Genomic DNA, 16,968 nt, shown 5'->3' on the forward strand with positions numbered 1-16,968 from the left:
TTTTAGATGGAATCTGCAACCAATTGCCAGTAATTGTGGTGGCTAAAATTACAAAAATTACTGGAAAAAGCTGTAAGTTTTACAACCGAATTTAATTCTGATAACAAACTCAGGACAGTATAGACGAGTTCACCAAGATCTGCAGGGAACAATCTCTTGCAATTCTGTGTAATGGCTGTTTTTTCACCTCTGAGATCTCTGATGGATTAAGTTATGCCACTATCTCTCTAGGACCATTAGACATACACAGGACTTGCCAAGACCTCCTGCATAAAATCTTTACACCACCAGTTCACATAATCCCATTTTTTGATTTATTACATTCTGTCTTAAAAATAGCTTGCTTTTTTTACAACCACTGTTTTTATGAAAAAAATAAACTTACAGAATTCCATTCTTTTCATGATTTGGAATGGTCTCTGGATTGCCAGTCTAAATTTATTTGTAGAGGCTTTATAATCATTAAGTCCCTTGCCAATTTCATATTGAAATAGTCCTTTTCAGTCCCTGATGTTTTCTTCTCTGTGTTTTCATAGGTAGCAGATGTATCAAAATTTATTCTACTAGCCTGAATAGCAAATTCTTCTAATCTTTTCTCACAAAAGAGAAATTCCCTCCTAGAATGGTCTTACTAGACTTTTTTTGCATCTGTTCCCATCTGAAATAACTTATCTTGAATCTAGGTGACCACAGCTTTATGTGTGTATCACACTGCATTTTCTATCTGTGACTGTTAGATTATGAATTCTGTTTCTTCAATTATTTGCATTCAATGAGCTCATGATTTGCTACACAAATTATTAGCTCCTGAGTACATCATCTTGAACTCTGCAGTCATGAATTTAATCTGTCTACTTTTTTGGAAGCCCACTTGCTTATCCAGCTTTCCATATTTCCTCCTGTTTGTGCATTGACAATAGCACACAAACTGTGTCAGCAAAAAATATCAGTAGCCTAGTTCCTCAAAATAATTAAGAAACAAACTCAAGACTAATTCTTGAGAAACTCCACAAGTGATCTTCCTCCCAAATGATAGCTTCTCTTTCCTTTGCTCATTTTCATAACTGCTGCATCAAAGTCCATTCTTTTCAATTCAAACATTCATTTTCCATAGTTCATTGTATCAAATACTTTATGGGTTGCTAAGTAGACAAGACCTACATTTTGAAGGCAAATCATCTTCTCAAAAGAAGGTAGAAAACAAATAAGTTGGGCACAACTTGCTTTTCTTTTATTAACTTTTAATTTCAAACTAGTTTTCATTCAGCTCCACGTCTCTAAATTACTCCTTCCTCTAAAAAACTGATTAGAATTCTTACAATCAACAACCTACAGAGGGATAGAATTAGGTTACATGGGTTGCCTGAATGATAATCCAGATTGCAGGCTGAGCTATTTTACTTTCTCAGACAAATGGAGAAGACTGCCACTCTCCTTTTCCCCTAGACCTGTTAAACACTGCCACTAGAAAGAGTGCAAATATACAACTATAAGACAACATTCATGACAATTCAAGATTCTGAAATCCAGGTATTTTGGCTGAAAGACTGCAAAACTAGGGAGCATCCTGAAATGTGTCCTGAAACAACCTTCAAATAACATAGGTATTGCCAGTAGGATTCCAACAATTCTCACCCAGTTTATTTCAGTAACAGATGGGGGATTGGTGGGGGTAAAAGGTGTGGTAAGGCAGTATGAATGACTTCCACTACCCTGTAACCTGCATTTAGGGACTTATCTACACTTTCTTAGTGCAGAAGTTCTCCAGTCTCTTCTGTATGGGACCCATTCATCACCATGCTTAATGAGTATGCAATACAGCCATTGAGGCACCCTTAGGAAGGGAAAAAGAAAGTGACACTCTCTTCACAGCTACCCAAATATAAAGCAGGATTTGACTGCCGTACCGGCCACCTATAGATTCACATAATACTGAAGCACAACTTCTCAATTAAAAGTAGAAATTATAAAATTGTTGCTGCTAAAAGACTATTGTTAACTATGCTTAATGGCACTGAATTTTCAGTTCCATAAAAAAATGCAAATTAGGGAGTTAAACAGCTAACATCTCTGTGTTTTCCAAGGAGAGGCAGTAAAAGCAGTAATGAAATCCATGGCTTCCTTGGCAGTTTCACAATTAAGAATATTTTAGTTTTAAGTGGGAGTCGTAATGCCATAGTTGTTGCCTAAGACTGCATTTATTTCTAGTTTAAATTTTTAATTCAGTATTAAAAAAAAAACAGTAATTAAACTCTATAACTTCTGATGGGAAATGAGCATAGTAATAATGATAATGCAACTTCACTTTTAGACAAGCTTACATTAGTGTTCTTAACAAGGTGTCAGAGGCAAAATGCAGATTGTGTCATGTAGAGCCTTTTTTATCTAAGAATCCCATTCAATACAAATGCAGATCTACTTGTGTAAACTAGAGTGAAATGCAAAGCAAATCTTTGCCTTGATCTGCAATGACCTGGCAGCAGTTTCATATAGGCCAAGACAAATAGTCCTGATTTCAGTCTTCTCTGATGAACTGGTCACATTGCCTTTGATTTACCTGAAAGGAGACATTGATGTTCAAGCTTACAGGTAACAGTTACAACACCAATCTATTTGGTTTTTCCTTCTGCTCAAAGCATCCAATGAAGACTTCCTGACCAACTTTTGCATAACAATGTTGCAAAACTTTTTTTTTGCCAGTAGGGCTTATAAAAGCTGTAGCACAGTTATCATGGGCTAGTAAAATTCTGTTCTTTAACCAGCCTTCATGTGTTCAACTGATTAAATTTAAACACACTAAGAGAAATTTCAAGTGGCTATTATGAGCAAAAACTAAAAAAGATGAAGCTTGGGATCTCAGTCAGTGGTCAGAAGGGTATTAGTACAATGTGAGGGTGGGTAAGAAGGATTTCATATAGAAAATAGAGGTAGAGAAATGTGAAGAAATTCTTTTGGGCTGAATGGACCTTCAGGAAGAAAATGTAGGGTGATTGCTGTAAGGGCTGAAACAAAAATTAATTAAAACAAAAATGCAATGAGATGAAATGGAGATATTTTGGCAGATCAGAAATTCTGTAGAAAAATGTGTGACTTCCTTCTTTTCATATGAGCAGATAAATTGAAATATGAATTCTCATCTCCCTGGAAATGCCTAGAAAAGGGTTTATCTTTCAAGGGCAAAGTAGAGTATAAACTCAATCTCTAGGTTGGAAAACACTTTTTGAGTATCAGAAATAAACATGGAGTAAACTGTTCAGGAAGAGTAGAACAACAAAGTCATAGAATCATAGAATGGTTTTGGTTGGAAGAGACCTTAAAGATCATTTAGCTCCAAATCCCCTGCCATAGGCAGGGATACCTTCCACTGGACAAGGTTGACATAGCCTTATCCAACCTGGCCTTGAACATTTCTAGGGATGGGTCATGACCACTTTGGAAACTGAAGAAGCTTCTTGGATAAAACTTTCCCATCATAACCAGAATGATGTTCACAACCTCTGATATTCCCATTGTGACCCAAGGAAGATGGAGAAATAAATCACAGAGTTTGCTAATACTGATCTGCTCTGTATAGGAGGAATGTGTTCTGATATTGTTATATATCATGTAGTTCCATAGCGCAATATCACAGTCAATAGATAGGTATCTTTTGGTAAAACCAATTTCTGTAATTAGCAGTTTCCAAGGTAATGGTTACAGTCTGAGCTCGGTACCAATGGCACTACTTAAAATCCTTTTAAGAAATTCAGCTAATAAAGTGCTGGCCTTTGCAAGATCCAGGGATGCTGAAATTTGTCAAAGCAGTATGATTGTATTGCATTTTAGTACAACATTCCCAATTTTGATACTTAAGTAGATGAATAATAGAGATTATTTCCTCTCTAGTTGTTCCAATTGAAAGTACAATTTTGTATTTTTGTGATGCACTAACCAAGGGTTAAATTTTGAGGAGCTTTCCAGCTGTTCCAGTATGAAAAGCCATCATTCTAACTGCTAGCTTTAAAGCAATTGGCATCCTCTTAAAAACAGCTTGCAACACAGGTGTTTAATATTTCCCCTTCAAGTGGGGAATAAAACTAAAATTTTTCTCAGTAGTGTACAAGACTGAGCTGTTGGACAGATGATATTCAATACTAAATAAATTGAAAGGGTAAAAGATGAATCTGCAACTAGACTCCATTTAAGCTCAGAATATGTATTTTCTTCTTGGAAACTCACACATCAACACACTGGAAATCTTGTTAATAGAAAAATCTATTTTAAGTACCTAAAAGTCATTTAAACCTCTATTACTGATCGTTTTCCCCTCTGAGTTCTAGGAAATTGGATTAATGGTATCCGTAAATGAAATACTGTGAGGTAGGGAGGAGTCCAAAAAATCTCTGTGATTTCTCATTAAAATATGTCTCTAAAGCTGTTATTTTTCCTCTTAAATATTCGGCATACCAAAAAAAAAAATGAAAAAGACATAATGAGGTACAAATATTTTATTAACAGTTCTTTGAGATGTTTCATGAATAATTTGTGGGACAAAGAATCCTGATGCAGCCTCTCTATCCCATCCTAGCACAAAAGCTTTGGGATCACATGAAAATGCAGTTCACTACTTCCTGTGTGAATATGAGAATATATTCTATTGGGTATTTTTTTCAATTATAGCAATTGTTAATGTACTATCACTAATTGATATACAGCAACTGCACTGCAGCCGTGCACTCAGAGCCAGAACTGCAAACTCACCCAGAAGCCATTGCCAAAGAAAATCCCACAGCTACACCCCTGCTCATGATTTTCTTTTTTCTTTTTTTTTTTTTTTTTTGTTATTCCTGGGGAAACCAGACCTGACAACTCTGAGACAGACAGCAAGTCCATTTTGCCATTTTCTCCATTTTGTTTACTTGCTTCCATGAAAATATTTGCTATTCTATAAAAAGAATCAAATCAAAAGTATTCTTATCTATCTTCTGATCCAGATTTGATCTGTTCAAGTGCATAGGCGGTAATAGCTAAGAGCGTGATTTGAAATGTCTCAGAATGGATTCAAGTTTGTCTTCAATCCAGAGCAGAGCTTCTAAATCAGCTTCTAAATCCCTCCTAAATCAGGCAAAACAGGAACATGCATTTCAGTTCCTGCTGATATTTTAGTCCAAAGGCTGCTGCTGCAGCAATACTTTTTTCCACCAAAAATATTGTTATCATCCTCTGTTCTCTCACACTTTTAAAGCCCTCTTGTGAGAATCAGAAGTAATCTGAACATGGCTCACCAGTTTAGCTTCTGCTGGATGATTTGTTGATATAAACTTGGCTTCAATTCTGTCTGAAGATTAAAGACTCAACAGCACGCATGTTACTGCCAACTTCAACCATCTGTCATTTACTCTCAAGTACATTTTAGCTGTGATATTTACCTACTTGCTGCTGTTTTGTAAACAGAACACAAAATGATGGATACCTTAGCACTTAACCTTTCCAAAGCCCTTCCCTCTGATTTAGCACCCAGTCCCCACACCTTGCTTAGATAGAGCTCCCGAACCAAACCCACATCAATTTTTTCCCCTGTGATAATTTAACTGCTAGATAACTAAAATATGAAAAGGTTCAACTTGAAGCAGCATCCAAACGCTTCAAAATATCCAAGACCTTTCGTAATAATGCCTTATTAAAATTATTATTTCCAATGCATATTGTATGTATATATAATGTATGAAATAAAATCAAAGCCATTTGCAAGCAAACTACATTACTTGTCAACAAAGACAGCATTATGCAAATTGAGGTAAAACTTCTGTGAAATTTATGCCATAACATCAAGAGCAGGTCCATTTCATTACTAATAGGAGGTTGGACTATCAACACAGGATATTCACTAAGAATGAAAATCATTAGGCAATTTTGTCAAAAAAAGCATTGTACAGTTCAGTTGTAACAGTCTTGGAGGGACTTTTTTTTATTATTTCTTTCTGAACTACATCAGTGAATCTGTGTCTTTGAATAGGCTAGAATTACTGCTATGACATAGAAATAATATATAAACCGCATCTACAGATAACCAAATTTGTTAATTTGGGTGTGCAGTTTCTCAAAATAAAGGTTTCAATCCAGATTTCTTCAGATGTGTGTACAGTCATGCCTGCACTCATTTGATGTATCTTGAAAAAGAAATTTCTGAACAAGAATTCAGATACAGGTTGGACAGAGAAGAGATTCAGAGCATGGACAGAGAAGAGATTCAGAGCAGCCCTGCAGAGATGGACTTGGGGGTGTTGGTTGATGAGAAACTTAAAATGAGCTGGCAGTGCGTGCTCGCAGCCCAGAAAGCCAACCGTATCCTGGGCTGCATCAAAAGGAGCGTGACCAGCAGGTCAAAGGAGGCGATCCTGCCCCTCTGCTCTGCTCTCCTCTCGTGAGTCCACACTTGGAGTATTTTGTATAGTTCTGGTGTCCTCAGCATAAGAAGGACATGGAACTGTTGGAACAAGTCCAGAGGAGGGCCACAAGGATGATCAGAGTGCTCGAGCACCTCCCATATGAGGACAGGCTGAGAAAGTTGTGGCTGCTCAGGCTGGAGAAGGGAAGGCTGCATGGAGACCTCGTAGCAGCCTTCCAGTATCTGAAGGTGACCTACAAGGCTGCCAGAGAGGGACTCTTCATTAGGAACTGTAGTGATAGAACAAAGGGTAATGGGTTCAGACTTAAATAGGAGAACTTTAGGTTACATGTAAGGAAAAAGTACTGTGAGGGTGATGAGGCACTGGAATGGGTTGCCCAAGGAAGGTGTCAATGCTCCATCCCTGGCAGTATTCAAGGCCAGGTTGGACAGAACCTTGGGTGGCGCAGTTTAGTGCAAGGTGTCCCTGCCTATGGGAAGAGGGTTGGAACTAGATAATCTTAAGGTCCTTTCCAACCCTAATTATTCTATGATTCTATAATTCACTGTTAAGAGGAGGGCGGTGAGTGTCATAACACTGTATTTCAGGCAGGACCAACTGCAAACAGTGGGCTAGTATTCACTGGCCATTTTTTATTTACATAAAAAAGTAAAACAAAAACATTGAAAGTAAGAAAGCAACACCTTGTGTGTAAGATAGAGAGATGAGCATATTGGAGGGAAAGTGAATAAATGGGAATAACATGAAACTACCACTACCGATCATTTAAACATAGTTGAAAGAACAGTGATTGCTGTTATAAACATTTCAAATTTTCTTCCTTGTTTCCTGAGAAAGGTCTGATATGGTGTCTACAGGACCCTCTACAGAGAATTTATGCTAGAATCATCTGGCTTTGTTCCTTTATTCTGGAAACCCACTTCATAATCACTTTTTCTTGGGGATCATTTTCAGTAAGGGTGCACAATATTGCAAGAAATAAAAAACTTTCTTAGACTTTACCTGCCCTGATTGTTAAGTAAGCCCTTTAAATCTTACTTTTAGTAGTAGAGGGTAGCCTCTGGAAGAGAACAAGCCCTTTCCCCTTCCTACACACCACCTGATAGAAGGTGTTTGTCCATTAAACTCACTGACCCATCTGAGCTCTATGGTCAAAGTGCTGACAAAACAGTGTTTATTTTATGTCCATCATCTCCTGCTTATGTCTTGTTTACGATTTGTTAGTGTATTTAGCTGCCAGGTTGAAACTATAAAATATACCTCCATGTCAGTGGGAAATTTTCTGTGTAAAATATAATGTTAGTAAATAAATCAAAAGTATGAGTGTTACTCTACTAATAGAGTAGAAAAACAGTAGAAAAGAGCAGCAAAAGTCTTCACTGGCTTTTGTGTTTCTGGACGCTCTCTCTTCTTCTGGGTGCTCTCTCTTCTTATTAACTTCTTAATGCTATGATAACTATGGAGGTGGAAGTTTTAGTCTTAATCTCTTTAAATTGTCAGCTGTTATTGTACATAAGAAATACCAACCATGGGGAAAGCTTAGGACTACTGCATTTAAAAACAAAATCTGAGGTATTAGTACACCTAGATGCATAGGCTCAACTACAGGGGCCTCATAGTGGACCCAGGTTTCAGTTCTTAAAGATACCACCAGTTACAAAAATGCTTTTTACTGAACTCATTATAAAATTCAAATTCCTTTTTACTACAATCCTATGTTTCAATTCATCTTGTTTGAGGCTTACAATTCTATAATATTTCTATTTCTTCTTAATTTGTAAGGAACATAAAACAACACCTGCTCTCAGGAAGAACTCTCCATCTACTTGAATATGAGCAATAACCGCCTTATAGTTAGATAACAAAAATGTGTAATTTTTTCACCATGTTTAAGCCATACTACACACATGATATTGCCTACAATTTGAGAAGTATAATTACAGCCAGAGAGCTGTAGAAATTTTGAGGTGACTGTTCACTGAAAACAAGAGAGGACTGTTATCAGTGAATGAGAAAGAATATCCACATAAACTCTTTTCCTCACAATATAGTTAAATGGCATAAGTATAACTTGCTGAATATCTTGAGCCAACTTACCAATTTCCACTGGGAGATGGTTGATTCGATTTTTTGACAACTCCAGTACTCTCAGATCTTGAAATAATGCAATGTAGGCTGGAATGGTTTGTATCAATGTATTGTACACGTGCCACTCTTTCAGGTAGATCTGCTCTTTCAGAGAATCTGGAAAATCCTGTAAATTAAGGACAGGTAAATCAAAAGCATCAAGTTAGAACTTTGTTCTACCATGTTTCTAAATACAGGGGGCAAAGATTCCACAGCCAAATGTCAACATTTTGCCTTAATTATTTTGGTGTAGAACAACAGTTTGACAGACCCTCGTAGGAGCAGTTTGCTTTTGAAGAGCATTGCAGCTGCATGTCACCACATGCTCATTTTTTAGCTCCTGATGTAATCTTTTCGCTGTAAAACTGAAACTTATCTGAAGTACTCAATCTGGTTGGTATCTCCCATACTATCTCTTTTTCCAGCTGGAGGACTTTTTTTAGAAGACATTTCAGTGCTTTAATTCACACATCAAGATGTAGTAAAATGCAAAGCAGAACAGAAGAATGGATGTATAAAGAATATTTAAATAGGGCGTGCCATAAAAAAACCGTATGCCTATGTTCTTAATATTTGCCAATGTTTCAAAAAAATTTTGCCAAGGTAGAACACAGTCTAAGGAACAGAAACCTTTCAGATAAGACACACACATACCACTTTTTCAGGGTGGGTTTTTTTTTCAAATAAATGACTTTACTTCTGAAGTTATTTCAGCAATGTTTGAAAATTACTTACTAAATTTCTTTAGGAAGAAAAAAACACTCAATTTTTAAATCAGTCCACAGTTGCAATTAATTCTTGCTTTAGTCATGCAGAATCTGTTTCTTTAAGATTTCTAGTATTGCTCCAGATACACAGGGAAAAAAAGTGGCTTCTGAGTTATTGTCCAAAATCCCCTATGTATAACAGTTACTGAAACTAAAATTTTTAAAGCCTTTAATTCTTAGAAAATTGCTTTAGTTAATTGGTATTCAGTTCAGATGTAGCCATCTTTCTTTGAATTATATTATCAAATTCCTTGAACAAGAAACAGACAAAAATCAATTCGTAAAGTCAAAGGTCAAACCATTTATCCTCTTTCTAAAGGAGCACACAATTTACCAGTTTGTTCTGGTTTTTAAATCACTGTACACTGGAAACATCTGGAATAAATAATTGGGGCACGGTGCTATCACTAACTGAATTCCATAAAAAGAGATGTAAGAGTTTCAGCCTTTAATTCCTTTATAACTTCCAATTTTTTTCCTATGCGTAAAGAATACAACACAGTAGGAATTACTGGCTTTTATGCAAAGAACTTTGCCCACCTGTTTTTTTTCCTTAGATATTTCATAGATTGCCCAAGACATTATCAAGAGTTATGCATTTTAACTGTTTTTTTATTAGTTCTGAACTTCTGAACTAGGAATATTGATACTTAATTCTTAGCTAAATTAAAACATCCAACTGCCTCTAATGCCAGTTCTGTTTCAATTTCCACATGCAGACATTAAGCCTGTATACATAGTTCTACTTTGCTATTTGCCCTTCAATATTTGATATGGATCATTTAATTTCTTGCTTCATTTTATCACTCAGTGTATATTGCATTGTGATCCATCTTCTATATTTGCCAGTTTATGGAATTTAAAAAAAAAAAAAGCCTTAGGGCTGATAAGGAGAAATCTCTCCAACTTTCTGAAGTGGGTTTCCACTCCTCCATCTTCAGAAATCTGCAGAAAAATAAAAGAATAAATACTAACTGCAAACTCAACTAGCACTGTCTTTCTCACATGTACAGAATTGAGAATGCAGTATATAGGGGATAGCATTTAGCTGGAGCGTCATAGACGCCACTGTACAGAAGAACCCTGATTCACAGAGAAAGCAAATGAAGAGTAGTCATCCTGGAGGGAAAAAATGATGTCTGGATAACACATACCATTTGCCCCTCTATTTCTCCACAGTCCAAGTCTGTCTTTGTTTTTCTACTGACTTGCTGATTGTCTGCACCTTGTTGTCACAACAGATCATCTCCAGCTCCTCACTGGCCTATACAGCAGGGAGCAAAGGGGGCTGGATGTTTGGCCTGGTGAAGCCAAGAGCTTTGCTCTTTTCACCGTCTGGAGGGGATATCCCACAAATTTTTCCTTTATATATTGAAAACAGTGCAACACACGAAGTACTATCTCAGATTAAGGTCAAACCCTTTCACAATTTTAAAAAAGTTAAGCCAAAAAAGTTTAGAAGTTCTTCATTACTAAGGAAAAAAAACAAATTAAATCTTTATTTCTGTAGTAAGAGTAGTTTAAACATCAAGATACTCTTGTGCAGCAACTGAAACAAATACATACATAACTTCAGAAGAATGGAAGGAGGTTCTATTCTTCCGAAGGGCCAACTTTGGCCTCTTCAGTCAACTGCTAAGGGAAGTCTCATGGGAAAGTGTACTAGGCGGTAAAGGGGCTCAAGATAGTTGGTTGGCATTCAAGGACCGCTTCTTCCAAGCTCAGGATCGGAGCGTGCCAATGAGTAGGAAGTCAAGTAAGGGATCTAGGAGACCGGCGTGGTTAAACAAGGAGCTGCTGGGCAAACTCAAGTGGAAAAGGAGAATCTATGGATTATGGAAGGAGGGGCTGGCCGCTTGGGAGGAATATAGGACAGTTGTTAGAGGATGTAGGGAGGCAATTAGGACAGCTAAGGCCTCCTTGGAACTCAATCTTGCTAGTCGGGTTAAAGACAATAGAAAGGGCTTCTTCAAATACATAGCAAATAAAACTAAATCAAGAGGCAATATAGGCCCACTGCTGAACGAAGTGGGTGCCCTGGAGACAGAGGATATAAAGAAGGCAGAGGTGCTGAATGCCTTCTTTGCCTCTGTCTTTACTCCTGCAGACTCTCCCCGAGGGCCCCGGATTTCTATAGCCCCAGAAGGAGTCAGGACAAAGGAGGAGTTTGCTTTGGTAGATGAGGATTGGGTTAGGGATCAGCTATGCAAACTGGACATCTGTAAATCGATGGGTCCGGATGGAATGCACCCACGGGTGCTGAGGGAGCTGGTGGAGGTCATTGCTAGGCCACTTTCCATCATCTTTGGTAAGTCGTGGGAAATGGGCGAGGTGCCTGAGGATTGGCGGATGGCAAAGGTCACACCAATCTATAAGAAGGGCAAGAAGGAGGACCCGGGTAATTATAGACCGGTCAGCCTTACCTCCATCCCTGGAAAGATGATGGAACAACTTATTCTTGACTCCATCACTAGGCATATCAAGGATGAGGGGGTCATTAAGAACAGCCAACATGGTTTTATGAGGGGGAAGTCATGTATGACCAACCTTATAGCCCTCTATGAGGAAGTGACTAGGTGGAGGGATGATGGTAGAGCGGTAGATGTGGTTTTTCTTGATTTCAGTAAGGCATTTGATACTGTCTCCCACAGCATCCTCATAGATAAGCTAAAGAAGTGTGGGCTTGACGATCAAGTAGTGAGGTGGATCGAGAACTGGTTGAAAGGAAGAAAGCAGAGAGTTGTGGTCAATGGCGCAGAATCTAGCTGGAGGTCTGTGACTAGTGGAGTTCCTCAGGGGTCGGTGCTGGGACCGGTGCTGTTTAATATTTTCATCAATGACCTGGATGAGGGAACTGAGTGCACCCTCAGCAAGTTTGCTGATGACACAAAACTGGGAGGAGTGGCTGACACACCAGAGGACTGTGCTGCCATTCAGCGAGACCTGGACAGGCTGGAGAGTTGGGCGGGGAGAAACTTGATGAAATTTAACAAGGGCAAGTGTAGAGTCTTGCATCTGGGGAAGAACAACCCCATGTACCAGTACAGGTTGGGGGTTGACCTGCTGGAAAGTAGTGAAGGGGAAAGGGACCTGGGGGTCCTGGTGGATAGGAGGATGACCATGAGCCAGCAATGTGCTCTTGTGGCCAAGAAGGCAAATGGCATCTTAGGGTGCATTAGAAAGGGAGTGGTTAGTAGGTCAAGAGAGGTTCTCCTCCCCCTCTACTCAGCCTTGGTGAGGCCGCATCTGGAATATTGCGTCCAGTTCTGGGCCCCTCTGTTCAAGAAGGACAGGGAATTGCTGGAAGGAGTCCAGCGCAGAGCCACAAAGATGATTAAGGGAGTGGAACATCTCCCTTATGAAGAGAGGCTGAGGGAGCTGGGTCTCTTTAGCTTGGAGAAGAGGAGACTGAGGGGTGACCTCATCAATGTTTACAAATATGTGAAGGGTAGGTGTCAGGATGATGGAGCTAGGCTTTTTTCAGTGATATCCAGTGATAGGACAAGGGGCAATGGGTGTAAACTGGAACATAGGAAGTTCCATGTTAACATCAGGAAGAACTTCTTTACTGTAAGAGTGACAGAGCACTGGAACAGGTTGCCCAGGGGGGTTGTGGAGTCTCCTACACTGGAGATATTCAAGGCCCGCCTGGACAAGTTCCTGTGTGATGTACTGTAGGTTACCCTGCTCTTGCAGGGGGGTTGGACTAGATGATCTTTTTAGGTCCCTTCCAACCCTTGGGATTCTGTGATTCTGTGATTGCTCTGACTTACTATACTTTAATGAGATTATTTCTTTATAGCTTATAAAAATATTTACAAATTGCAAATGTAAGTTTACAAATACTTCACTGTAATGTGGGGGGTTTTAGCATTCTCCGTCTTGCAATATATTTTATTTTTGTTGCTGAACCATAAATTGATGTGATTTTTTTACTTCATTTACAAACCAGATAGATAGGGATGGGAACTGAAATTTGCACAAGCTTTATATTTGCTTTACCCTCTGATTCCCTTGTGTTTTTTCGTAATCTTCTGCTGCCACACTAAAGCTGGCAGACTGCTGATAAATTGTTCCATGAAGACTGACACTTGGAGGATAGCCAGTCTTTTGCCTTTAACAACAAAACAATACCTCTAACTCTTTTGATTTTGGGAGTGAAAATAAAAGGAAATAAATAGAAAACCTACTACAGTTGCTGATTATACTGTTTTTAATTAGGACAGAATTTACCTGCTAGACATGAGCCTGAACTAAAACTGTCATCAAAGATCTGACAATTTTCAATTTTGTTTCTTTTCCAGTGCTGTGGTTTTATCGGTCATAGGCCAAACCAAAATATTGAATCTAAATCTCCCTCATTTTTGAGAAAGTTTGGAGCTAGTTCCAAACCTACTATGTCACAGGGCCACCTGTATTACATGGCTAGATCAGGAATTTTATTCTTTTGGGGGGAAAAAAATCTCTGGATATTAAATAAGCTCAAGACATATTTTCTCTGTCCATTCAATGCAGCAATTTTACTTGACCCTTTGTGTCAAATAAATACCTTGCTGTTCACTAACAGTGACAAGGGAATAACAAATGCAAATTCTCTGTTTTCTGTGAATATACACGTTATGTTAGATGATACATCTGGGAGAACACATGCAAATGTAGCAATTTATTTGCTGCATTTTTCTGAGAAGAAATTATATGTAAGAAAGTAATGGTGTACCAGTAAAAAAATTTACCATTTTTCATTCACTTACTTCTGCACATTTGACATTAAAGCTGTTTAAATTATGTGTACATCCAGATCCTTTCATTAGTAAAGCAGCACAGCCAAGAACAGTCCTGCTCTCTATTAGAGTGAACATCATCACCTTTCCTTTGCCAATATTGATATCACAAACTCAAAAAATTATTTTTCCTTAATATTTTCTGAAAATCATTTCAAATTCACTGATCCACTAGAGATTAAATATTCATTAGTTAGAAGCAGAAAGTAAACAGTCTCAGAGGGGAAAACAGACTTAAAGTGGATCCATTGAAAAATTCATGTGAATATTCATGACATTATTTTGCCACAGTTTTCATTCTTCTCTAATAGCAATGCTATTTCTCTGAAGAACTGATTTAATTCAATAGATACTTGTTTACATCTCATTTAAGTGTTTCATCAACTCTCCGTCATTTTCTCTAGGCAACTGATTCAAACACACAACACGAGAGTCCAATGTCCTTATACAGCTCCTTTTCACAGTGAGTTTGTCTGGAAAACTGACAGATACACATATTTTTTTCTGAAATATACTTTGGAATCATCAAAAACTTGCGTCACAATACACTATTCTTCTGCCGTCAAGTCCCAAGTGTTTTGAAAATACTCACTACCGGGGAAATACAGTAGGGTTGTGCCCATTTTTTTGTAAAGAGAAAAGTCTATCTGTGTTCATTCACAGCATCAGATTATGAGAGAGGCTAGCCATTTGTTTTTATAAGACCTGTTCTTTCCTAAATATAAATATTAATGCATTACTGTTTGCAGCAGGGAAAAATGCACCACACAGGGATGTAGACACTTAGAATTACAGAATCATAGAATGGTTAGGGTTGAAAAGGACCTCAAAATTATCTACTGCCAATCGCCACCCTGCCATGGGCAGGAACACCTTCCACTAAACCAGGTTGCTCAAGGTTCTGTCCAACCTGGCCTTGGGAACACCGTCATGGATGGAGCACTCACAGCATCCCTGGGCAACCTGTTCCAGTGCCTCACCATCCTCACAGTAAACAAATTCTTTGTTATACCTAAGCTAACTCTCCCCTGGTTAAGTTTAAATCCATTACCCCTTTTCCTACCACCACCACCCTTAATAAAGAGTCCTTCTCCAGTTTCCTTGTAGGTCCCCTTCAGATCCTGGAAGGCTGCTGTGGAGTCTCCAGACAGCCTTCTCTTCTCCAGGCTGAACAGCCCCAACTTTCTCATCCTGTCTTCATATAGGAGGTGCTCAAGCCCCCGTTCATCCTCATGGTCTTCCTCTGGACTTGCTCCAACAGTTCTGTGTCTTTCTTATGTTGGTCTCCTGGGTTCAGCAGTAGCAGTCATTTTTCTCCTTCTTAGTAGCTGCTGCTGTATTTTTGACTTTTGGCCTGGGAACAGCACTGATAACACCGATGATTTTAGTTGCTGTTCAGTAATGTTTTGTCTGACCAAGGACTTTCTGAGTCTCATGCTCTGCCAGGGAGGAGGGGAAGCCAGGAGGAATCAGAGACAGGACACATGACCCAAACTAACCAAAGAGGTATTCCATACCACAGCACATCATGCCCAGTATGTAAACTGGGGAAGTTACCCGGAAGGGCTAGATCACTGCTCAGGTCAGGCTGGGTATCGGTTGGTGGGTGGTGAGCAGTTGTATTCTATTCCGTTGTTATTTCACTTATCATTATTATTATTGGTGGTAGCAGTAGTAGGACAGTTGGGAGCACCAGAACTGTACACAGTACTACAGGTGGGGTCTCACAGGAGTGGAGTAAAGGGGGAGATTTATCTCCCTTTAACTGCTGGCCATGGTACAGCCCCGTATAAGGTTGGCTTTCTGGGCTGCATGTGCACACTGAAGCTGGTTCATGTTCAGTTTCCTGTCAACCAACTCCCCCAAGTCTCTCTCAGCAGGGCTGCTCTCAATCCAGTCTCCACCCAACCTGTAGCTGTGCCTGGGACTGCCCCAACCCAGGTGCAGGACCTTGCACTTGGCATTGTTGAAGTTCATGAGGTTGGTACTGGCCACCTCTCAAGTGTGTCAAGGTCCCTCTGGATGGCATTCCTTCCCTCCAGTCTGTCACCTGCACCACACAGTCGTTGGCAAACTTGCTGAAGGCTCACTCAATTCCACTACCCACATCATAAACAAAGATGTTCAGCAGGATCAGTTCCAACACCGATCCCTGAGGGACACCAGTCATTACTGGTCTCCACATGGACGTTGAACCATTGACAGCAACTCTCTACATATGGCCATACAGCAAATTCTGTATCCATCCAACAGATCCATGTCTTGAGTATTAAATATGTGATTGGTGAGCAGAAGAGGAGTCAAGGATCACTGAACCTTAAGGATGTTGTCACACAGCCTTTTCCAGGTGAAGCTTTTACAGACAAGGGTAAATCTCATCACTGCAGTTATCAAACACTGTCCACAGCCAGTAGCTAATCACCCTGAACAGGCATGGCCAAACCAGTACCCAAGTTACAAGAGGATTTTCAGATTCAGAGGGACTCACTGATTATATATTCTTCAAATATAAAATTTTTTTATACTAATGCTTAATAATCAGAGCACTGTGGTTCGTAAGATTTCCATTAAGTTTAGTGTGGCCGTACTGCTAGAAAACAGTTGTGGTTTGAGATGTCTAGAGGATCAAACTGCATGTCTCAAAAAGTTAGCCTAAAATTGAATGATAACTAGTAAGAATTAATGATCCACAATGAATTATGAATCTGCATAAACAAAATACTATTCCTCAGAATTCGTATTCTGTAAAATCAAGCCCTAATCGCTTTAGCTAGTACTCTGTGCCTATTTGTGTAACCTAATAGTCATTGTATGAGCTTTATCTTTCCTCAGGTATGTTAGAATAATTACTTTACAAGGAACAGTGGGTCTCCACCTAATGAAAATACATTATCTTTTCAATGA

General features: G+C 39.0%; 1 protein-coding gene across 1 annotated transcript in view; it reads right to left on the reverse strand.

The window, feature by feature from the left end:
• The window catches only part of LRRC2 (leucine rich repeat containing 2), a 74,237-nt gene that overhangs the window by 30,331 nt on the left and 26,938 nt on the right, over window positions 1–16,968 (reverse strand). The window contains exon 4 of the mRNA XM_065662010.1: window positions 8,487–8,643. Coding sequence (XP_065518082.1) covers window positions 8,487–8,643 — 157 coding nt within the window. The remainder of the gene's footprint in view (window positions 1–8,486; window positions 8,644–16,968) is intronic.

This window comes from Lathamus discolor, chromosome Z, assembly GCF_037157495.1.
Source record: "Lathamus discolor isolate bLatDis1 chromosome Z, bLatDis1.hap1, whole genome shotgun sequence".
Classification (NCBI taxonomy): domain Eukaryota; kingdom Metazoa; phylum Chordata; class Aves; order Psittaciformes; family Psittacidae; genus Lathamus; species Lathamus discolor.